Raw genomic sequence first — 24,625 nt, forward strand, 5'->3', positions numbered from 1 at the left:
ACGGTGGCGAGGGCTAGGAAGGAGATCTGGACTGTTGTGACTCCACACTGCTGGCATTCCCTGCTGTGGCTCCCTGGCCCCAGTCTGGCTGAAAAATATTTTTTTTGTTATTTTGACACTTGGCTGGCTGCAACCTGATCTGCAGCATTGGGATGGCTGTGGTGGAACGGGGAAGCCGTGGGTGACTTAGCAGAGCTGATACTGATGCGTTACCTGGGCAGAGGAAGGGTAGCTATGGCTTGTTAATTAATTAGTTTGTGGATTATTGCCCAAATGGTAGCTGTGCCTTAGAACTCTGTATCGATACCTGGTGATATGGGTGTAATATTCTCCCTCCATTGTAGTTATTGGTGCAGTTATCCACTCTTTTGTAAGCTGAAGATTAGATTAACGAATAACGAATAATGTTGGAATCAAACATTCTTGAAGATCATTCTACCACTGCAGTGAGCAGAAAATACTATCGTGTGCTTGATAAGTTGTGTTTTATGTTTGGCAAAAAGAACACTGAACACTCTGTGAAAGAGAGGGGAAAGAAAGGGATAAAGGACCGTAATTTTTTTTTTTTTTTAATTTTAGTTTACCTTACAATAAGCATCTGTAGTGTATCTTCTGTTGACTGTCAGGATTCAACCAATATCTTTCTACATACAAGAGAGCCATACTACTTCGTTGTTGTCAGCCATTGAAAGACAATTCTCCATCATGTTCTATGTAGTTGAAATAAAAGCCTGCTATGTTACTCTTTGGACTTAGATACTAGTGTGATGAGGAGCTATTCTGCTTGTTTTCCCAGGTGTCTTCATTAATAGATTGGCTAGTGTCCAAGTAAGGAAGGTCTTGTCATTATCCGTTTACCTTGAAGACTTATAACTATATATTTAATGGTTAATGATAAGATAAAGGGAAATGCAACACCTTTATTCATTAACAAACCCAAATTGATACTTCTTTTTTTTAAAGAACATAGCTGAGAAAATGAGGACTACAACCAAGTTATGCTTCAACTAAGCTATTTTTTTCAGAAAAAATTTCCCTTTTCTATATCCAGTTGTCTTGCTTTCAGTTCTTGGCAAAATGAGTGCCAGGTGGTCTTTGTTAATGCTTTACAGCACTTGTAAATAAAACAAAACAACAAAACCCCAGAGAGGACCAGTGTGTCTTGTGGGCCTTCGACAGAGAGCTCAGCCCCAGGGAGGACCATCCATCCGTGGGATGAAATTGCTCCTGTGTCCCCCCTTGCACAGCTCTGGCAGCCGGTCTCCCTGCTGAGGTCTCCTAGGGCATTCTATGCTGAAATCGCTGCTCTTTTCTCTGTTTGTTATATTGCTATCTTTTGCATAAGCCCTTTGTCATATTAGGGTCATCTTCTAGACTTGACTGACTAATAAACAGTTCCTCCCTCTAGGGGTGTTTGAGGCTAAAACTCTCCCTGCTCCCTTTGGTGATTTGTTGGCAGATGTCAGAGGAAATGTCTGTTATGATTTACCCGATGTTCTGGTTCAATCAAAACAGTAACACACGTGACAGAAACATCTAAATGAGAGTAATGCCCATAGTTCACTACTGGCTCTTGACTGACACAGGACCTACCAGTAATTAGGGACACTGGAGTGACAATGCATTTGAGTTGACAAATTTTCAACGTCTTACCCCAAACATACTGTAACTGGCCCCAGCAGCTTGGAAATAATTAAATATTCTTTCCTCCTAGTTCAAGTTGTTTATTTCCACCTTTGACATCTCATTTCTTTATAGTCTTAATAAAATGCTTTTCCATTAATTTTTATCGGCTAAGATCTCAAAAATATTCTGATAAAAAGTGAAAAATTGCAAGTGTACTTAAAGTTTATTTTTTTCCCTCTGGCTTTTACAAGTTAATTGATTTTATTGCATTACAGAAAACCTAGCAAGACTAGTTAAAGTTGATTTTTTTTACTTGAAATTTTGTCAATAATTCCCTACTGTTATTGGATGAGTTCACAAATATACAAATTCACAAATAATAACTGATATCTTTTTAAGAATCAAACATAATCACTGTGAGCATGTTCTGTAAAATAAATAACATTTATTGCTATTGCTACCAATCCTGTTTAAGAATTAATGAAACAACAGCAACAAAAAAAAAATCTTAGTAACAAACCCTTAAGAAATGATATACATTTCTTCAGATGCTATGATGGGAAAAAATGAAGAGCACCATTGGTCGCGGAGCTGGATAATACAGAGGGAAGTTCACAATATGGAACAATGAAACATGAATGTATAATAATGGACCGCGTCATGCAATTGTCCTGTTCCATATTTGATTTCTACAATTGTCTAAAAACAAACCGACAACATAGATTCACATTGAATGGGGTTTTTTGCAGTTTTTTTGAGGGATTCCACTTCTGGTATTACTAGACTATAGCTTTCACTAATAAAAACCTGAGAGCTAAGTTTAAGCATGCTTATATGATTAAAAATCATTCTATTAATGATTGGAGCGGGGTTTTTTTCCCAAGAAGAAAATCCAATTATGTGAATCATTACTGTAAAAAATCGTGTCACCAGTCACTTTCATTATTTGCATTAAAGCTTTTGGGATTCAGTAGCACCTATGCTCGCAGGCACATGTTTCTCAGGAGGCCGGTGTGAGCAGGACCGGCGTGCAGCTCAGACGCGGTGTGGGCAGGTGCTGCTCTGCGGAGCTGGATGGAGCCACCAGCCCCATCTGCTGCCCCTGCCCAGGCAGTGGGATGGAAAATTCATGCCCTTAACCCAGAGAGCTTGTTTCAGTGACGAGATAGAAGGGGCTTAGCCCTTCCGGCAGGCACAAGTGGAACTGCAGAGATCTGGATTCAGAGCCTGGGCAAATCCTTTTAGTCTCTGTAGGTGGTAATCTGGCCCCGGGGATGGTGATGCTCCTATTATCAATGCTTATAAATATCTCAGGGGTGGGTGGCAAGAGGATGGGACCAGACTCTTCTCAGTGGTGCCCAATGATAGGATGAGGGGCAACGGGCACAGGCTGAAACACAGGAGGTTCCATCTAAATATGGGTAGAAATGTCTTCACTTTGAGGGTGACAGAGCCCTGGAACTGGCTGCTCAGAGAGGTTGTGGAGTCTCCTTCTCTGGAGACATTCAAAACCCTCCTGGACACATTTCTGTGCGATCTGCTCTGGGTGAACCTGCTTTAGCAGGTGGGTTGGACTGGATGATCTCCAAAGGTCCCTTCCAACCATTCTGTGTAACGGGAGGTTTGCCATTGATTTCAGTAGGATGTTGCTGTCTTCAGCTTGACCTGGCATTTGTAAAATTGCATAGTAGTGTTCCTTCTGTCACCTTCCTGGTTAAACAGAGAACTGCTGGGCAAACTCAAGTGGAAGAGGAGAGTTTACAAATCATGGAAGGAGGGGCTGACCACTTGGGAAGAATATAAGGCTGTTGTTAGAGAATGTAGGGAGGCAACAGGGAAAGCTAAGGCCTCCTTAGAGTTAAACCTGGTGAGAGGGCTCAAGGACAACAGAAAGAGCTTCTTCAAATACATGGCAGATAAAACTAACACCAGAGGCAATGTAGGCCCACTGATGAATGGGGTGGGTGCCCTGGTGACAGAAGATACAGAGAAGGCAGAATTACTGAATGCCTTCTTTGTCTCTGTGTGCTCTGCCGGAGGCTGTCCTGAGGAGCCCCGTACCCCTGAGGCCCCAGAAGAAGGCAGGGCAATGGAGGAGTCTGCCTCAGTTGATGAGGACTGGGTTAGGGACCAGTTAAGCAATCTGGACATCCATAAATCCATGGGTCCAGACGGGATGCACCCATGGGTGCTGAGGGAGCTGGCTGAAGTCATTGCTGGACCACTCTCCATCATCTTTGCCAAGTCTTGGGAAACGGGAGAGGTGCCTGAGGACTGGAGGAAAGCAAATGTCACTCTGGTCTTCAAAAAGGGCAAGAAGAAGGACCCGGGCTACTATAGACCGGTCAGCCTCACCTCTATCCCTGGGAAAGTGATGGAACACCTTATCCTTGGTGCCATCTTAAGACATATCAAGGATAAGAGGGTCATCAGGGGCAGTCAACATGGCTTCACCAAGGGGAAGTCGTGCTTGACCAACATCATAGCCTTTTATGAAGACATGACAAGGTGGATTGATGAAGGCAGAGCGGTGGATGTGGTCTACCTTGACTTCAGTAAAGCATTTGACACCATCTCCCACAGCATCCTCACGGCTAAACTGAGGAAGTGTGGTCTGGACGATCGGGTAGCGAGTTGGACTGCAAACTGGCTGAAGGAGAGAAGCCAGAGAGTTGTGGTCAATGGGGCGGAGTCTGGTTGGAGGCCTGTATCTAGTGGAGTCCCTCAAGGGTCAGTTCTGGGACCAATATTATTTAATATATTCATCAATGACTTGGATGAGGGAATAGAGTGCACTGTCAGCAAGTTTGCTGATGACACCAAGCTGGGAGGAGTGGCTGACACGCCAGAAGGCTGTGCTGCCATCCAGCGAGATCTGGACAGGCTAGAGAGTTGGGCGGGGAAAAATTTAATGAAATATAACAAGGGAAAATGTAGAGTCTTACATCTGGGCAGGAACAACCAGGGTTCCAGTATAGGTTGGGGAATGACCTATTAGAGAGCAGTGTAGGGGAAAGGGACCTGGGGGTCCTGGTGGACAGCAGGATGACCACGAGCCAGCACTGTGCCCTTGCGGCCGAGAAGGCCAATGGCATCCTGGGGTGTATTAGAAGGGGGGTGGTTAGTAGGTCGAGAGAGGTTCTCCTTCCCCTCTACTCTACCCTGGTGAGACCACATCTGGAATATTGTGTCCAGTTCTGGGCTCCTCAGTTCAAGAAGGACAGGGAACTGCTGGAGAGAGTCCAGCGCAGGGCCACAAAGATGATTAAGGGAGTGGAGCATCTCCCTTACGAGGAAAGGCTGAGGGAGCTGGGTCTCTTTAGCTTGGAGAAGAGGAGACTGAGGGGTGACCTCATCAATGTTTATAAATATATAAAGGGTGGGTGTCACGAGGATGGAGCCAGGCTCTTCTCGGTGACAACCAACAGTAAGACAAGGGGTAATGGGTTCAAGCTGGAACACAAGAGGTTCCACTTAAATTTGAGAAGAAACTTCTTCTCAGTGAGGGTGACAGAACACTGGAACAGGCTGCCCAGGGAGGTTGTGGAGTCATCTTCTCTGGAGACATTAAAAACCCGCCTGGACGCCTTCCTGTGTAACCTCACCTAGGTGTTCCTGCCCTGGCAGGGGGATTGGACTAGATGATCTTTCGAGGTCCCTTCCAATCTCTAACATTCTGTGATTCCATCTATCTATTCATGGCAGTCAGTCTTTTGTGTCGCCCTGTCTGATAGAACAAGATCTCTGAAAAAAAGTTAAGGTTTAAGATCCAGTCTTCTTTTTATGCCAGTTTAAAATGTAGGTGAAGTAAAAACTTGAGTTATCATGCAGTGTAAAATGGGGCCTTTTTCCTGAAAACAGGTAGATTTTTAAAATGGGGAAAAACATATGGAAGTTTAATTAATAGTTTCAATTAAATAAGAAGTAATTATTAATCAGAATTAATTATGGAGTATCTATTGTTATTCCTGAATTTGGGATATGCACGGTACTTCCAGGTTCTAAGAAAGAGGATGTGTTTTTTTGTGAATGATTTATAGGATTACAACAAGAGCAACGAAAACATACAATTTATAGTAAGTATTGTACATACCCTCTCTGTTGCTAGATCATTTTACATTTATTTGCTACTAAGCATTTTTCAACTTTGATTTTTTTTTTAAATTTAGATTATGATGGCTTCCAAAACAAACAAACAAAAAACACACAAAAAACCAAGCACAAAACAAACTTCCAAACTGTGAAGTTCATATAAACAACGTAACACTTTTTCTGATGTGTGCTGATGTGTTTCTGATGTGTTTTCTGATGTATGCTGCATTATTGTGATAGGTAAATTTCTGATACTATTGCTCTAGATATGGGGAGAAAAATTAAACTTTTCATGGGCATTTGAGAGTAAAAAAAAAAAAACAACACCTTGAGTGAAAACATTTCTTGCATATCTGAGAATGTGTCTAGAGCCTGATTTATCACAATGCTTCTGACTTGTGTCTACATAACTACACTAAATTCAAACTGAATTTTGGCAGGATGAGCTAAAGTAATGCACCAATGAATCATATCCATATCAATATTCATTTTATTTTTTAAAAACTGTGGCAACTAAGTTCTCTCGTATTTTAGACTTAAAAGACAATTCCATTATTTCCATTGTGTATTAGCGTTAGTGTTTAGCTATAAGCATTTGTGTTATTGGAATAGAGGAATGTAAGACTAGTGAAATCTGATTAATCTAAGATTGGTGCTGTCCTATAGCATTGTCCTATAGTGCCAGATTTATTCTCATTGAAATGCAGGCTCTCCAAGCCTAAAAATAGTGTCTTGTAGACAAATATAGAAAGCCAAGATACATGAATAAAGAATGCAGAATTGTGTCCAGGACAGGATATTTATAGCAAGAGCTACTGGCTTCTGAGACAGCAACGAACAAGTCCTGTGACTTAGCAAGCAGTCCCACAAACACACATCACCTTTACATTTAGCTAATATAGTTTCCAAAGAGAATATGTAAACACTGTCCTATTATGGGTAATACACAAGAAGCTATTTTTAAAAAGCTAACCTAATTGTGCATCTGTGAATGGTATAAGCCAGATCAATATTTAATGACTACGATGCATTATTTATAGCCCTGTGAGAGATTCCCTTTTTTAGGTCAAACAGCACACAGGAGAGCTACACAATGGAAAATAATATATTACCTGCTTTACAGAATATTCGATTCAAAATGTAGCATGAATAACAATTCCTGTATTTCTCAATTCTATAACCTGAGATATGGCTGGTTAAGACCTACACCCACATAGGGAGGCTTTTGTGTCTCTCTGACAAACACAGATATTTAACTAAATGATGGAAAGAGCTGAACCAAAAAAGGAAACAACTTTTCAGACTGCTGCTGTATGTGACAGTGTAAACAGTTGAATCCATGAAAGATGGTGGATTTAAGTGAATTTGATACTTGGAGTGCATTACATGTATAATCTAAAATGCATTTGTTACTAATGTCTTATGCTGTTACAATTTTATACCCAACCTTAAATGTATAACAGTGGGCAGCACAATGAAAAATTGAATATTATGTATTAATTTTATCTCTAATACCTGTAAGGATTGGGAAAGCATTCCTAGGCTATGTTATTTTCTGCCGTAATGCCATCTTTCAACTTAGGACTATTTTAGTTATTTTTATATTTTGGTAATTCAATAATTCACAGTGGTTTATAATAATTACATTGTAGTGTTCCTCAGTAATTAAATTTCAGAAAGGCAAGCTGGTCTTTGTGTTTTGGATCACTTATCAAATATTGCCATTTAAAATGTGTATAGCTAGAAGATGAGGTGTTTTAATGTGTTGATGACATTACCGTTTCGACCTGTTTGGTAACGAGGGTTTACGAAGGTCCGAAGGCGAGTGTAATAATCCCACTGCACAGCTGGTATTGCAGCCACGGGCCCAGCCATATGCATGGTGAAGCGTACACAGTTTTCTTTAGAGACCTACAGTTCTGTGTTAAGCGCGTGAAGTTATTCACATGCTTAAGTATTTTTCAGATTGTCCTCCAAGACGAGTCACGCAGGCTCTTGGACTCCTCCTTGGCTGCCACAGGAGGGTCTGCGCTGGCTCTGAGCCTTTCCCCAATGCTATTCCAGCTGCTCGGGTTCCACTGAGAATAGTGACAATGGGGAAGAAGATAAGGAGAAACCCTGAGGGTAAACAGGGCTTAAGTGTTAGTATTGAACTATGTTCCCTTTTTCCGCTTTTGAGAAATGCACATGTTCACAAGATGTAAAACACAGTTTATTTTCTCTGCTTTTCCACATACACTGCCCACATAAGACCTAAAGCACAGTGTTAAGAGTTTCATAATTCATGAAACTGAGGTCTTTATTGTATTACATTATTCCATATGCTTTTACATGTTCCTATGCCTCCAGTTGTCATGGAAACAAGAAGTCAGGAACACATTGCATACACTGAAAATTATTTTTAAAAAAATAATTATTAAAAAGAAAATACTGGGGTTTTTATACTAGTTTCTGCAATGTGAGGCTGTCATCTGTTGGCATCAGGCTAGTGCTCTGTAGTTCAAAGATATATAAAACTAAAAATTTTTTTAAATTTCAGTGAAGAGAGGCAATGGCATGGAGGAGCAGGGAAATAATTTTTGTGGTCTTTTCTCATACAATGTTTAGTTTTAGGGGCATCAAATGAAATTATCAGGGTGCAGATTTTTGCCTAAGATGTCTCTTCAGCAAACGTAGATGTAAATGAGTTAAAAATGATGAATTAAAAGATGAAAAGGCAAATGAGAACTTTTTTGTATGAAGACGGTCATCTCTGGCTCAGGCAATCTCTGACATGCAGCTTGCCGAAGCTGAGGGGACGGCACCGAGGAGTCTGTTTTCTCAGTTCAAATAGTCCTTCCTGCTCTCGGTCACTCACAGCTAAGTTACTATAGGGATTAGAAGGACCTTCGGTCTGACCCAATACAGCTATTCTTGTGTTATTAATCAGAGCCTTCCAAAAGCACTGCTTGGAAAAAAAAAACCCTACATCCTCTGCATCACTTTTTATCACCCAGAAAAGAGACCACGCCTTTAATGTTTAAATGAAATGCGATTTGACTTGATTATTACTGTCATAAATCTCAGAAATTGCAGATACCAGGGTCTGATGAAAACTCCCAAGTTTGCTGAATTGTTTGTTTTAATATGAGCTGTTTCTTTTCCTTTCCCAATCACCTGCCCCTGGAAGCATTTCTGGATTGTCCTGCTAAGCTGTTCTTCAGCTCCTTGTGTCAGTGCTGGGACCTGTGATTTTCAGGTGCACTTCTCCTACTGCAACAGCCCTTCTCACACAGATACTGCTACCATCATGAAACCTGTTTCCAGTGGAATAGGTTTCATTGAGAATAAGGCATATATAAGAGCAACACGACAGTTTGTGGGGAAAAAAACCTGAGGTCTTTTGCCTTAATTTCTTCCATGAGGCATTTCGTCAGAAATAAAGTGGGATGACTTCAGTGTGTCAGAGGTGTGAGAGGCACCTGTTTATGAATTAGTTTTGGAGCTGTCCTACTAGACTTAGTGTCATGCTATAGTGTCTACCCTAATTCTAGGAATAGTTAATACAAAAAGATAATTGAAATTCTGGATTTGCTTTCAAAATTTTAAATATTTGGTTTTATTGAAATTTCAGCATTTGAATCTACTGGTTTTGCAGTCAACCAATATGAGATTAAATTGTTGTGAAAAAGATTCTTCTTCTATTTCTAAACCAATCACATCTACTATTTCCAGGTGAAAACCTCAAGCTCCCAGAGTAAAACATTCCCTTCCCTGCAGGGCAGACAAAATATGAATTTTCCAGGATGCTTTGGAGGGAAAGCTTCACAAGGAGTAATTTAACCTGGTGAGGCTCAGGCACAGAGCTGCTCTCTGAAGGGGCCGGCCCTCTTTGTTGGCGATAGAGGGGTAAAGGGAGGTTATAGCGGTCAGGAGGAGTGCATACACCCGTCTGCCCACCTCCGAATACTTGTGGTCCAACTGGGCAAGTTCCTTGCCTCGTGGTGTTGTATCATCTGAGCAGGGCAGGACGTGACTTCATGTTTTGGATTCCCGTCTACAAAAAGAGGACAGAAATGTTGAAATAACTCTGTGAAAGATTTCAACTTTCTGCTCTATGACCCAAAATATTTCTATGATGCAAATGTGTTGCCTTCGTACAATAAACCCACACAAAACCAGTTTATTTTGTGGTGTAGGGGATAAGAAAATCCTGTTTTAAAAAAGTCTTTCTCTTGAGGAAAAGCTATATATGATTTGAGAGAGTTAAGGCAAAAGAAAGAAGTGTGTGGCCTGGAAGCTAGATAAAACCCACAATTTAACCATATATCCCATGCCCAGACAATTTTTTGGTGTTCATTTATGAGTTTAGCACAGGTCATTAAATCAATTTTTAAAACGGATAGGCTTCTTTCAGCAAGGAATAAGTTCTGGTCTGTGGATTACATCAGGGCAAGGGCATAATGCAGATGTCAATAAGGAACTTCCTGTGGATTTTTTTTTTAATATGCAAAGGCAAAATGTATTTATTCTTAAGTATTTATGCTATACAGAATAATCTGCAAATACATTTACACTGTAGGTTAACAAGAAGTGAGCTTAAGGGTTAGGATTAAAAAAAAGTGAAAAATCAACATTGATATTCTGACTGCAAAGACACACAGTAACTAGAAACATTAAATAATAAATGACTACTTCTAAGATCAGCTACTTCATCGCTAGACCAGAGCTTGAATCTTCTTGTTAAATACCTTAACAAGTGAAAAAACTTTGATCACTGAAAATAACAGAAAATTAAAATTACATGTATGGTCAAAAGCCATCTTTGTACTACTTTTTTTAAAAAGCCTTCTTCTGTAAAGCTGAAACAGATTTCAGCTGATTTAGATAATTCTAAGAATTTCTGATATACTCTAATATTCTTTTATGGTATTAACAAAGCATTCTAAATAGTTTGAAATATTACTGACTTATTGCCTTTTAATAGTAGCTGTTTTTCAGTTTCTTAGTAATTATGCACACTAATGTAGTTGTACTTCAACAACAGAAATTTTCAGCAGAAGAGTAATAAACCACTTATGGTTATTAACTTACCCATAACTAAAAGAAGTGTGCTGCTACTTCACCGCTTTCAAATACTGCATTTTGTTATTTACATGGGAAGTTTTGTATTTACTGCATCTGTTTTATTATCCAAAACCACAATTGGTCCAGGACTTGAGAATGCTTAGGAAAGCAAATTAGAAATAGCAATTGTTGGGAACATAGTATTGGTCACAAGTGCAGGTGAAATGATTTATTATCCAACAGACCTGTTGTCTGTCCTTTGATCTAATCAGTCATCACACTCCACAAGAATCTCTTGTCAGCTGGAAAGTGCTACACCATTTAGCCAAGGACCATATGACAAGTGATAAGGCAAAATGTCATGCCAGCCTGAGGAATATCTGGTGAATGATTTTTTTTTAAAGAAAAAAAAGGAAAATCAACATTTGTCAAATGATGAAGTAGTACGTTTCAGTCAGTGCCAGACTTGGGAATTTATATTTGGCAAGGTTTTCAAACAGGAAGAAAATTCTATCTAGCAAAGACTTGTGCACTTAATTTGGACCAGAATAATTATAAAAATTGGGGTTCTTCAGCAAATGATAGTACTTTAGGAGTTCTTCACTGTGTGTTTATGGTTCTTTCACCATCAATAAGGAACAAATTATTCCCCACAGAGCTGATAGACATCCCTGAGGCGAGCCCTGTGTGACGGCTCACTGTTCTGAGACCCCCATTCCCAGGATGGGCCAGTAAGACCGTTGTATTGTCTGTTTTAATTCATGGAAGAAAGAATTATTCGAAGAAATACAGAAAAATGTCATAATATTTCACATTAAAAATAATTCTTTGTCTGTGCTTGGAATTCCTTTTGTAGCCTCAGCAGATTGACAGTATACAACTGGGAATTTTCTGGGTAAAAAATCAAGTTGTTTTACACCAGACTTTGGATAGAAATTTTCTAATTGGCGTTAATATTAGCAAGATTCATTTTAAAATTAAATAAGCTCCTTTGTAGTTGTACTAGTATTTAAAACCAGGAAAAAAATCTTGTTTTGCCCAGCATTTAACCTACAAAGGAAAAAAATACTTTTCTTTGTTTATTTCTGCCTCTATATAGTGTTCTGACTACAAACACTTGTTTCCTGGTATTAATTTTAAATTATTAATGGTGGTGTTTTCATAGCCAGTCTTTTTACAAAGTAGTTTTCCAAAAGGAAATGAAAAATATTTCCCAAAGGAATAGGCAGTGTCCTTTAGAGTCTTTTGACGTTGCCAACGAGTTCATATTAGAGCTAGAACCTTTTTGTAATTAAAACTTCAGAGAGTGAAGAGTGCAAAATAAATAGATGAGAAATGCTTTTCTGAGATGAATCTGTTTGGCCACTGGGTGCCATCCTTGCTCCATTGTAAGGCTGATCGCCCAGCAGCATTTCTGTTAAGCCGTAAAATCCTGAAAAAGGTAACACCAGTGTGATTTCACACCATCATAATGTCTGTGTGTGTGTGTGCATGTAGTAGCATCATTAGCAGCACAGGCAGCGTGTCCTTCATGTGTGAGTCACCAAGAGACTCAGGAGAAATGTCCCCACAGGTTCACCCATGTTACAGCCACAGTCTCGTATGCAGCAGTTTAAAAAATTTATTTATTTTTAAAATTTTTTTATTTCTCCATCATCTGGTAAGAGTGAAGCTGCGCTGAAAGACTCTTCCCACACGCAAGTGTGTGAGTAACCGTGCTCCTGTACAATATTAACTTCGGCTTGGGGATTGTTTGAAGGGAAAAAATTACATGGATGCACATTTCTTTTCTAGATCAATTCATATTTAGAGCGTATGGGCCTGAATCATCTAAGCAAAACTGTATCTACTATATTATGGAAAAAATATTTGTGATTGCAGCCTTCTGTGTGTTATTTATTACACTGTTTGATTGTCTGCCTGGGGCAGGGAGTGGGGGGAATTCCTCTATTGTTTTAGTCTCAAAAGTCTCTTGTTTTAGGCTGGGCAAAATCCCAGGCAGAGCAAATGTATTTTCTGAGGGAAAAATAATGGCAGTAGTTCTGTGTTTTTAGTCTTTCAAATTTAATGTGTAAACACTTTAGATGTATGAGAAAAAGAATCTAGCACTTCTCTTTCTTGCTGCAACTGTATGGAAAATGTGCAGATTGTACCCCAGGCAAAAACAGGAAACTGAATATTTTATGAGGCCATTTCTGTGAAGTGTTCTGTCATCTTGTGCTTTGCAACCAGCTACACCCAGGTCTGAAAACACACAAAAAAGCTGAGAACATCAGAAACTGGTGTTTGCCAGTGCGTTTGTGATCCCTGTGCAAATAGCACCCTGTTTGGTGTGCTAAATGTGTTATAACTTGACTAACTCCACTTTCTGTGCTGTGTTTTGTCCCAGGCATACAAGCTTATGGGCACACAACAAGCCCCACCTCAAAATAAGAGAAAACCCAATTTCTATTTATGGCCTTCATAAGCTCTGCCGTTAAAGTGATTCCAGGTACCTACTTGCGTTAGCTGTACTTCCCTGAAGGAGACCCGCTGCAGTGCCGCCCCAGAAGGCTCCCAGATCCAGCTCCTTGCCTGGCTCATGTCTCACTTGTGTGCACCCGAACTGTCTCTCTGTTGGAGTCACTGGTGGCTGAGGTGTTTGTGCACCCCACAGCTCTGTGGGGCACCAACGACCCCCAGTGTCCCTAAGACGGAGTCACGCAGACAGACCTCTTCACTGAGATTCATACCTCCTTAGCTGATTAGCGCTGTCTAAATGCAACATAAGATGTTATATTCGAACATTAATTTGGCAGATGCAAAGTGTCTAGGAGAAAAGGAACAGTTATATCAAACATCTTAAAGGCATTGTCATAGAGGCCAGTTAATGTGTATTATAAGACCTTCATTAGAACCTCATGAATGACAAGAAACAAGTATTTATGGCTGTGTTGCAGCCTTTCACCTCAAAGTAGTGGTGGATGAAAGCAACTTTTGTTTAAAGAAAATTTACAAAGCTAGTTAGATAAACGTATTAAGTAAAGAGTTAAATAAATGCAACATTTAAGCACCTATTATTTGTTTTTATTGAAAGAGCAGGATCAGTACATTTTATTTGTTCTTGGAAAACGTGATTAGGCTGCAAGTTGTGTGTGAACTGGAGCTCTGTGTGGGTGCTCAGGCTTTCCCTGGTGTTGTGCTTTGTGGGAGGAAGGGTGCTGTGGAGGATGGTCGTTTTGCCGCGGGGAGAGGAGCTGGGATCTGTGTTCAGTCTGCCCTGCAGAAGCCCCGCACAGGATAACCCTCTTGGCTGTGGCAAGATGAAGCTCTGTTTTTCTGGAGGATGCTCTTTTGAGCAGTCCTGAGTGCTCCTAGGGAGGGATTTATGGGTTCAGAGTAGGATGGATGGGTTTCTTTTAAACCTGCAATCAGAACTTGACAAAAACTAAGGAGAAAAAGACAAAGATAAAACATATTTTAAGGATAATCACTTCAAGGTACTCTGCAGCTTTTCTGTAAATCTGTGTTGTAGGTTTGAAGGTGTTTTCAATATTATTTATTGTCTATCTGACAATATTCTGCTCTAGCTGTCATTTGGGCAGATCTGAAATAGGGCTTTCTCCCCAGTGGAGCAGTAGCCCACTCATATATTTGCATAACTCTCACCACCAGTCGCCGTGCTGCCAGCCCGATCTGTCACAGGTGCTTGGGAAGAAAATTTCGGCAGCCAGCAGGAGCTCCATCCAGTGCCATCGCCGTGCACTCCTGCAGCACCGCACGGCCCCGGCGGCACCCGGCCAGTGGCCCTGCAGATGGGCTTGGGTGCAGCCAGTGCTGCGGGGCGACACCGGGAGGGAAAATAGCGTAATACCAGTGTGGTACCGGTGGGGTTCTTGAGGTGGGTTCGTTTGTTTGTGTGGTGTTGGTGGGGTTCGTTTGTGTCTGGTTTTGGCAGAACCTTCACTTCTTTCTGTCTCACGCTTTAACACCATGTGTCCAGCTGAGAATCACAGGGCACAATCTGGGATGTTTGCCACCAGAAGAGCCAGTTCTTCCCTGTGCCGTTGTATCACATCCTCTGTGAGAAGAACCCTGACCCCGTTCCTTGCACCCTTAACAAGGTTTTTCCTCTCCTGAGTCTTCAAGGAAACGGCTAGAGCCTTCCTTCCCCTTGCGAGGTAGTCTTGTGGAGGAGGCAGCTACCTTCTGTCCCTCTTCCCTCACCCTCCCAAATTTAAAGGCATGAGGGGGTCAGTCTGTTTTGCTCATTTTGTTCTTCCTGGGAGCAACAAAGCCATTCTGTCTACCAAAACCAAGCGAGGCTGTTGTGGGAAGTGGCTGCCTGCATGCCTGACACTTTTGTATCATGGAGAAATACTTGCCCTAGGTTTGCTGCTTGTGTTTGTTTAAAATTCTGGGACGGAGACTGAATAGACCCTTTTGTATGAGCTTCTCATCTGCACCAACGGTCATAAAAAGTCGACAGTTGCTAGCCTGTAGTATGTGACACTCGAGTTCTTTCCCAGTCACCATAAGCCAAAAGGACGTGAACGCTCCCCTGCGCGCCTCGGGAGATCATTGTGTCGAATGTGCATGCCCTGTAAAACTCAGTCCTGGGCTGCTGTGGTTATGGACTTTGGCCTTAAGAATAATAGATGCTCAGACCATTAATTGCTTTCATTTTATGTCTCTGTTCTTTTAAAATAGAAATTTCTTGTTTCTTTTATAGGCTGCCATATATTTTGTTTCTGTGTACTAGGAAACAACTTCAACATCAAGGATTGATTTTTAGCAACATAAATAATGTATTTTGTGTCTTTTCTATTACAGTTTGTAACAAAATCTTAAACGTAATATTTTTATCTCTGAAATTTATTATTCCTTTTGGTGGGTCCTAATTTTAGAAAGTGGCATGTTTAGACAGGATTGATAAGAAACATTCTCAATACTTTGGGCTTTTTAGCTATAATTCTGGACTTACCTTTGGAAATAGCATGTGTCAGGCTGTAATGACATATCTTCACTTGCCCTTTTAAAAATAAAATTAAGAAGACAAATCCTTTTTTCCGGCACATATAGCTTATACCAAAAGTATAAAGTAAATACTGTATTTTTGTCCTAAGTCCACAGTGCATGATAATTAAAAAAATCCAATTAATAAATGCTATATTTGATAGTGATATATTGCTTAATGGTTACTCTTCTTGTTCTAATAGAAGGAGTGGAATAAATAGCTTTCTTAATGCCATGCAGTTTCTCTTTTAATTAAAGCAAATACCAGTATTCAAACTATGTCTGGTAAATTGTCATAGCAAATATAACTTTTTGAAACAAGACTAAATGCAACTTTCTTTGTTCCACAGTTTATGTCGAAATTACATGTTACACTGTTAATTTGCCAGTTGAGGATGAAGCAGTATGCACAACATATACGTGCTTCAGCTGCAGATTTTGAAGCTGGACACAAGCGCAGCATTATTCTCAGTTTACAGATGTGAAACTTTGACTAAAGCAATGAATGACCTTGTCCAGCAAAGGGCTCAGACCTCTACTGTGGGACTTTGGGCAGAGTCTGCGCATTTGATTTCGCAGTTGTAACCCTCTGCTTAATCTGCTGGGTTACTCTGAAGAGGTTTAAAATATAGAAATCCTGTTCCAGCAACTTTTGATGTCTTTTACACCTGAACGGTTGATTAAAACATTCACGGAGTCTGGCACACACAAACGAGGCGTCTGGTAGATCTGATGGTGGCAAAGCGTGTTTGTATGGCAGCATGAGGTTTCCTTATCTCACATTTTCATCCAGCTGCCTTCAAATGAGTCCAAAGCCCCTCTTCTATCTCATCCCAGTCTCCAGTTGTGTTTATTTGAGTATCCCTTCACCTTGTGACCTCATTCAGAGGACTGGAATTTGGTGAAAGTTGTTGAAGGGCAACTGAAGTTGAGGTTTTATTGACCCTGCTTGAGCAGGTGTGTTGGACTGGCTGGTCTCAAGAGCTCCTTTCCAACCCAAAGGATTCTGTGATTCTGGGTGATTTTACTCCCAAAGGCAGCAGCAATGCTACTGTGATAATCATGTTAAAAGTTCATTAGAATCGAAGTGCAGAGGAGAATACATGTGCACACTTTTAAGTCTCTTCCATACCCACTCTGCTGTAAATATTATAAAATTCCCTATAAATGCCTCTATGTTGCTTCTGCTGCAGTTGGTCATTGGAAAAGAGATGCTAACTCAGCAATGTGAAGGGCAGAGAGACGCCATCTGCAGTCTGCACTAACAGATGGAGGCCTTTAAAAGCTGGGTTGCTCTGAGCATTAAAACATCCCTGAGCTGAAACAATTGATTCTTTCCCCTTTGGAGAGGGTAAGAAATGTGTTGGACTAGAACGAAACAGGCTTTGGTCTTCCATGGCTATGAAGAACTGCAAAATTTGACCAGTACTGCTAATAACTGACTCTAAAGATACATTCCAAAAGATGCCTGCAGCTATGAATACAAGTATTTTAGAGGCCTCTATATATGAAAATAACCCTTTACAAATAAAAATCTTTGCCATCGGTCTCCAGTATGACTTGATAGATGATTGAGACATAAAGAAGGCATGGCATTTAAATATCCTCCACTTTGATGGTCTCTGTGCAGGTTTTGATGATCAACCTTTAAGACTTTTCAGTTCATGATCTTCTGAGAGAGATTCTAGACAAAGAGATATTTGAAAGGATAGTTTTATTTTTTTTATGTACGTCATTGTCTGAAGTTCCATTTTCACTGTAGAGTCTGAATGAGGTCAAATCCCAACCTGCTATTGAAATCATGGTACATGGATGCCTGATTCAAAGAGTGCCCCTGGGAGGTAAGAGGCAGACTAGATTGTTTTGCCATTCTGTTGCTACATTGGGACATACATTTCATGGGATATCTTTATATGTGTTATATATATATTCAAGTTTCTTGTTATTTTTTTTTCCATCTCTCTGTCAGTATTTTCTGATTAGGAAACCTTGCTCACCATTCCATATGTCCTTGTCCATAGGGCTATATAAAAAGTGGACTGTATTCAGTAGTGGAAGTTATTGTTACCGAGTAGCTCTGAGATCGCATGGGAAAGAACCTGAGCACACCAAATGGCAGAATGTGCTAATTTTTTTCAATAAAACCATACTAATATACTTATCAGTTGTTTTCAAAATGCTTTCCTCATATAATAAGCACTGATGTCTTATCCACACAGGTAGTAAAACTGAAGTACAGGGAGTTTAAGCTGACACAGCAAAGCAGGATTTCAGTGTTTTCTGTGTTTAGCTGGACTGCTTCCATGGTAGTAAACATTTTACAAGGAAAAAGAATGCTTGCTGGAGAACTCGACAGTTTCCTTACATCTGATTTTATCACATTATCAAATATGGATATGTAAGATCATAAAGAATATGCTATTAATATTACAAGAGTTAGTGGAAAATTAATTAGCAAGCCTTCCCTGTTGATCTGTGGAATTTTATTTTTGTCCCATGTTCTTAGTATCAAATGGGATAAAAAACTGTGTTCTCATATAATGTGTAATGCTGAATGAACTTATTTCGACCAGACCCTTGAGCTGTAGGTATCTTCTGCTTAAGAAACTATCAGTTTGTGCCAGCTTCTAGAAAATAAGGATGGAATAAGAGGATTGTGGCAAGATGAGACAAAATGTAATGACCACCTTGAAATTTCCCCCTCTCCACCCCTGACCGTCTCATAATCAAATTATGCTATAGGGGATTATTAAATACGTAAATTGCTATTTCATATTTGTTCCTGACATGATACAGTTTTTCCCTGCATAAGGAGCTACCTCCCTCTGGCAGCATGTGACCTGTCTGCTGGTCTCCACTGGTGATACATCTGACTAGCTGGAATGGGAAGACTTTGGCTTAGTATAGCTTTTGCGTACTGAAAACTTGGCTTCCAACTCACACAGGAAATTTGATTTGTAAAACTGTGTGGATTGTTAGAGGAATCTATAATGTTTCTTCCCTGTTTGGAAGGACTGGTAATGCGTTTCCAGACCCTAAAATAGCAAGACACCTTTCATGAGCTTATAGAAACTATCATACCTACAGGTTATTCAGGACAAGAAGCTTGCCCCCTTGTCTTTCCCCCATCTCCAAGGGATCATTCTTGTGCTATTTATAACTATAAACTGATTTAGAGTTATTTTGTAAAAGAGAATTTAATGTTATGCTTTGCATATATATTTATCGATATCGGTATTGGCCATTATGAAGGTACTAGCGCGGTGTGTGACAGAAACTGAAAGTAGGATTAAAAGGAAAGCAATTTGCAGTAACATTAACCAAGCTGAACGTAAAACCTCTATCTCATTCAGGAAATATGTTCAGTAAGAGCGGCAGAGGTTTCCCCTTTTGCTAGTGTTGATTGATTGTGATCGCTTTGTTTCAGCCCTTACACTGAGAATGTTGTAAAATGCTTGGTGTATATGTGTGTGCATATTGTACTGCATTTTTCTGATATACATTTACACATGCCATATACTGCCCAGAAGAAAAAATGAATATGAATGCTTATCTTTATTGTTATCTAGTCGCATGCTGACAATATAAAGAAACCATTTTATACAGCATATGTTTTATACATACTTCTAAAACTGTGAAATAGTTGTCTAGAGCAGCACTAAGGCGTAAGCATCAAATAGTAGCTTTTATAGCAAGTATTTAGCCTTTCAAAGGTTCCCTAAAACTTTGACTCTTTAGTTTTCTAAAGTTTTCCTTCTTAGGTTTTGTTCATATGCAGCAGCCCAAAGGCTTATCGATACCACCAGAAACATTATTTTTCTGTTCCTATGGGCTGTATTTTATAGTGGCCAGAACTGGGACTTGATTGTTGGTAGAAGCCGCTTTGGTTTCCTTCCATGCGTTAAGCCCAACTCGTGTTCATGGTTCCTTTCAAGACAAATTTTTGCTTTGGTTCCAAGGGGTATGGAGATGTGACTAGAGGAGGCGCCTGCGGCTGTAGTTTACCATAACCTCACAGAACAGTCGTGTGAATTTCTCTCAAGGATGAAGAGTGTTGAAATTTCATGATCCACAGGGTAAAAAGACCTCGGAGAATAATGGTCTTAATTGTTTTTAGCAAGAGGAAATTGAACTTCAAAATGAAGCCTTTTAAGTGATTCTAAATCACTGGGGTGCTTTAAAAAATAATGTCACTGTAACTTGAATTTTAATTGCCTGTCCCTTCCTCTTATTGTCATGGTACTTTTATCCCCTCTCTTTTCCTGGAAGACAGTGTTGTTATTGCTGTTTATTTTAAAAAATCCCTGGAATTTGTGCTGTAGTGGAGCAAAATTTCAGGAATGGATATGTTTTAATATTCTGTATTATTAATATTTTTTTATATCTTTGTCATTTTAAAAAAATGGCGTTTTAATGACTGCTCTCCTTCGAACATATAGGATAGATGATGCCAGGTGCAGCCAGAATACTGCTGCAGCCTCACAACATATCATTTTTTTAACATTATTCAAATTAGTCTCAACACTCTCAATTCTGTTGTTTCCTTTATTGCTGTTGTAAAGCAAATGGTTCTTTTATACAAATGTTATCTCCTGGCTATTAATTCAGCAGTTATTTTGGATTATGGCACTCCTGTTAGGAATGTAAAACCTCATAAATATTTAAAAGTTTCAGACTGACATGGGAAGAAATTGTTTTGACTTGCTTTGTTAATATCCTGTTGTTCAGTTTGTAATAGATTTGGAATATATTGTTATTTCTCCACTGTTTGACAAAAGGAAAAACAATTGTACTTGAGGAACTGCTTCAAGTGTTCTCCCTTGAATTGTAACAGGCTGGTAAAAGTGTTTGTTTCCAGTAAAAATAGCAAGGAAAATATGTTTTCCTTTCAGAGGACAAAAAAATGTGAAAATTCTAATCAGAACCCATTTCAAAGTTAATGAAAATGCAGCAGTAAGTTTGGAAAGATAGTTTCGATAAAATTGTTTTAAAATTTCAAGTAGGTCTACTTACAATCAAGTGCTTCTGTTTCAGCATCTTTGTTAAAGTTCTTTCTAAGGAACAAATGAGTAAGATGGACAAATGTGTTTCTTCCCTCAGAGACATTTTATAGAAAGTGCATTCACTACCCAATGAGTGTATTCATAGAAAAAATATGAGTATGCCTCTTGAGTATCCCCCAAAGCTCTGAAGAATAAGTAAATGATTAAAAAGTTACAATTTTTGTAAGACAGTAGAAGGTCTGGACAGCACAGTTTCTAGGCCTGCATTCCTGTTTCACAAATTCTTTCTTTACCCCCGAAGTAAATACATAGATTTTCAGCCAGATCATAAAGGCTGTTAAGGTTTGATTTCTGTTGGGATCATCTAGAAGTATTTGAAATGTTTCAACAATTACTCAAAACAAGATGGTATATTGATTCAACGTGGGTAAGCGTGCTAGCAGACAAAGTAAGTACGCAGCTGACAGAGATGACATCTCTGCCTGTGTGCTCCAGAGGTTCTTCAGCAGTGTCCTGGGATGACACCTGATGTGTTTCTTGGATTTTCTATGTCAGCGAGGCTCACTGGTGTGACACTGTGGCTTTCTGTGCTATTGGCTTACTTTACTGGGTGCTGCCCTGAAAAGACCTTCGTCTAGCCCACAAGTTAGTTACTACTGCAATGTTAATACTATTTTATGGCAGGCTTACACCATCTTTTCTTACATGAAATAGCTAAACCAGCTTAATCTCTGCATAAAGTAATTATTGAGGTGGCTAGAAAAAGCTTTTTATGTGTTAGTAGTCTGTAGTTAGGGTGCAGCACTTCAAAGCACAAGTTTTCAAAAAGGAAACCATGAGGTGGTCACATAGAAGCTGTAACTGTGAAAGTGAACTTACAGCTGCATGAGCAAATCAGTGTTTTATGTGAGTAGCTGGATGTGCCACACCAGCTGAGTCTGGGCGATTTTAATTAATTCAGCATGGTCCAGCTCGTGGCCCTTGGGCTGGATCCAGCCCCTTTGTGAGGTTTCTACCCGACCCATCACCTTCTCACTGCAGGAGACAGGGAGCGGATGCTCCTTCAGCAAACACAGCCTCCTCCACCTGCGCTCACTTGGGAGACAGTGGCAAGTCCAAAGGGGCGTATGGGAGGGCAGAGGAGCCCGGGGGTTGTCACAACCTCCACCCGGCTCCCCCACGCGCTGCCACCCGGCCAACCACAACACAGCGGATTTGTTAGCCAGTCCTGCACACTCATCCGTGTGGGTTTGTGTGCATGAAAAGCTCATCCCTCTCTTACTAACAGAATTCTGCTCTTACATGGACAAAGTAAAACGTAAGGCTTTTGCTGTTGTTTATTGACCTACTGCATAATTAGCATGCTGAGAAGTATTTTTATTTTACTTTGAAAAGTACTTCTGCTAGACATTTCTTGTATTACTCTTTTTTTGGTTCTATGAATGTGTAGTAAACAATCTAAAGCAGAGGGCACTTGTATGCTTATAAACGTAAAGACATTTGGATGAAGAAATTCTGCAGAGCAGTATATTTACTCTGTATTTCTGAATGGTCGCAATTAAAATTCACAGCTCCTGGCTGTCCAGATGTTTCTTGCATTACAGCATTGTAATTTGCATTGGAATATATTGTGTTACTGCAGTAGCTGTAAAGTGGTCAGCTTGCACAGTCTAAATGCTGTATACGGGCTCCGATTGGGATGGTGAGCAGATTTCCTGCTCATACCGGGTCTTTCCACTGTTTCCCTGCTCTGTTAGCTTGACACATTTGTATTTCTCAGATAAAGACCTTTGTCGCTCAGCATTCAAATCAAGCAGGGGATGTATTGGCAAGTCAGAACAGATGTATGGATGGTTTCTTCTAAGAGTGACATAGAAAAATACCCAAGTTCTGAATCAGAAGTTTCCCTTTCCCTTTGGCATTTTCAGGCAGCAAATATCCCTCTGGTGTCAGAGCTTGGCATTGATGATATCCATTTTGATGACTTCTCGCTTGATGTGGATGCCATGATTACTGCAGCCCTGCGGATGTTCATGGAACTTGGAATGGTTCAGAAATTTAAAATTGACTATGAGGTAACCATCTGTGCTGCAGAGATATCTGCTGCTTTTGGCTTGGCACTGCTCTGTCCATTTGGACACGTTTAGTAGCCCCGATATAATTTGTACTTTTCATTTCAGACACTGTGTAGGTGGCTTTTGACGGTGAGGAAGAATTACCGAATGGTTCTGTATCACAACTGGAGGCATGCTTTCAACGTCTGCCAGCTAATGTTTGCCATGTTAACTGTAAGTATCCAGCTACAGACACAATCCCATAAGAGCTTTTACTGCCACAATGCCTTACCTGTCTCAACATTTTCCAACATTTGATTTATTTTGTAGTTATTAGGATACTCATTCATTTCCAATAGGAATGCACATGGAATTAGGTTATTCAATTTAAGGCAGCACATATTTGGCAAAACCTTATAGTATTTTAGTGACAATGATATCACAGACACATTAAAGTGACTGAAAACAGATGGCAGTCTTGGAGTGAGCTTGTTATTATAGATCTTGATCTTACAAAAATTATTTTCTTTTGGAACTCTTTGATTTGACATTTATTTCAGACTCTTAAATTAGGAAGTACAAAACCAAGGAAGATTAGAATCCCAGAATTATTTATTATGTTGATATTTATTACCTTTTTATCCAGCTTCATCTAAATAGTTATATAAGGTATTGCCTGCCTTAAAACATTTTAAAATGATTTTCCAACATAGTGATCTAAGTGAAGCTTGTGTCTCCATTGGACACTGCAACACTTCTGGGTTTTATTAACATTATCTCCGTCAGTACCAGAAACTCCTCTCAGCATACAAGTAAATCCCGCTGAAAGTACCACTGCTCTTACCTGTTCTCTCTCCCTAACCCACAGCAACCTCACTGCCTGAAATAATGCATGTTTGGCCAATGAATTCTTGTATCAAAAGAAAGCTCGGTAGTCCTGGATGTTTAATATTCTGGTTAATATGTCAAAAGAGAAGCAACAGGTCTGTGTGCACACACCACTTTCCACTGTACTTTACATTTTGGTTTTGCCTTATCTCCAGATAAAAATAAGAATTCAGGTTTTTCCATTTCTTCTTCATGTTCGGTTTTAATGGCCAGACTCATCTATTGTGAACCTTAAAGTGGACATATCAGTAGCATTTGTGCAAGTATTTATCTGGTACATTGTGTGCTTGTTCCCTAATTTTTAATCACTGAATGTGTGTGCTCCCATTGCTGGCCGGTCCCTGCAGCGTGGTTTGTGTTTGGACTCTGTCTGTAGGGATGGAGACTGCACAGCCTGTGCCCTTCACAGCACAGCTCAGTGCCGTGTTACATGGACCTGAGACACCCGTGGCTTGTGCTCACGGGGCACAGCTGTCGTGTGCGTGGGTTCCCAGCTGCCCTCCTCCCTTTGGCTTTGTCCCTGTGTCAGAACTTTGTGCATTGGGTGAGAAAAAACAAGAGTGTGACATCCCCTAGCAGGCAGATGTTGGTCCAGTGCTAGGTCCATCCCAGCTGTGTGGGTTTGTTTCTGTGAGCATTTACGGAGGCACAGCAAAGTTGTGCCATGAGACAAAGGAAATGGAGACGTTCAGCAAGAAAGAAAGGTCACCCCTTCTTCTGGGCATCAGGCTGTTCAGCTGAGCAGGATTAACATTGTCTCAGCAGGCACTTTCTGATCTCTAATGACATCTCATGGTAACGTGTGGGTATCGGTTGCCTTTACAGTTTTGTAAATTTAACATGCCTTTTTTCTCAGTTATAGAAAAACAAAAAGCTTTTCAGTCAGAAGAGTGAAGGCAAAGTCAGGCAGCACCGTTCAGC

General features: G+C 40.1%; 1 protein-coding gene across 1 annotated transcript in view; it reads left to right on the forward strand.

Moving 5' to 3' along the window:
* The window catches only part of PDE11A (phosphodiesterase 11A), a 134,883-nt gene that overhangs the window by 75,895 nt on the left and 34,363 nt on the right, over nt 1–24,625 (forward strand). The window contains exons 11-12 of the mRNA XM_065637182.1: nt 22,691–22,837; nt 22,943–23,050. Of these exons, the coding sequence (XP_065493254.1) occupies nt 22,691–22,837; nt 22,943–23,050 (255 nt within the window). The remainder of the gene's footprint in view (nt 1–22,690; nt 22,838–22,942; nt 23,051–24,625) is intronic.

The sequence above is a fragment of the Caloenas nicobarica genome, chromosome 6, assembly GCF_036013445.1.
Source record: "Caloenas nicobarica isolate bCalNic1 chromosome 6, bCalNic1.hap1, whole genome shotgun sequence".
NCBI lineage: Eukaryota > Metazoa > Chordata > Aves > Columbiformes > Columbidae > Caloenas > Caloenas nicobarica.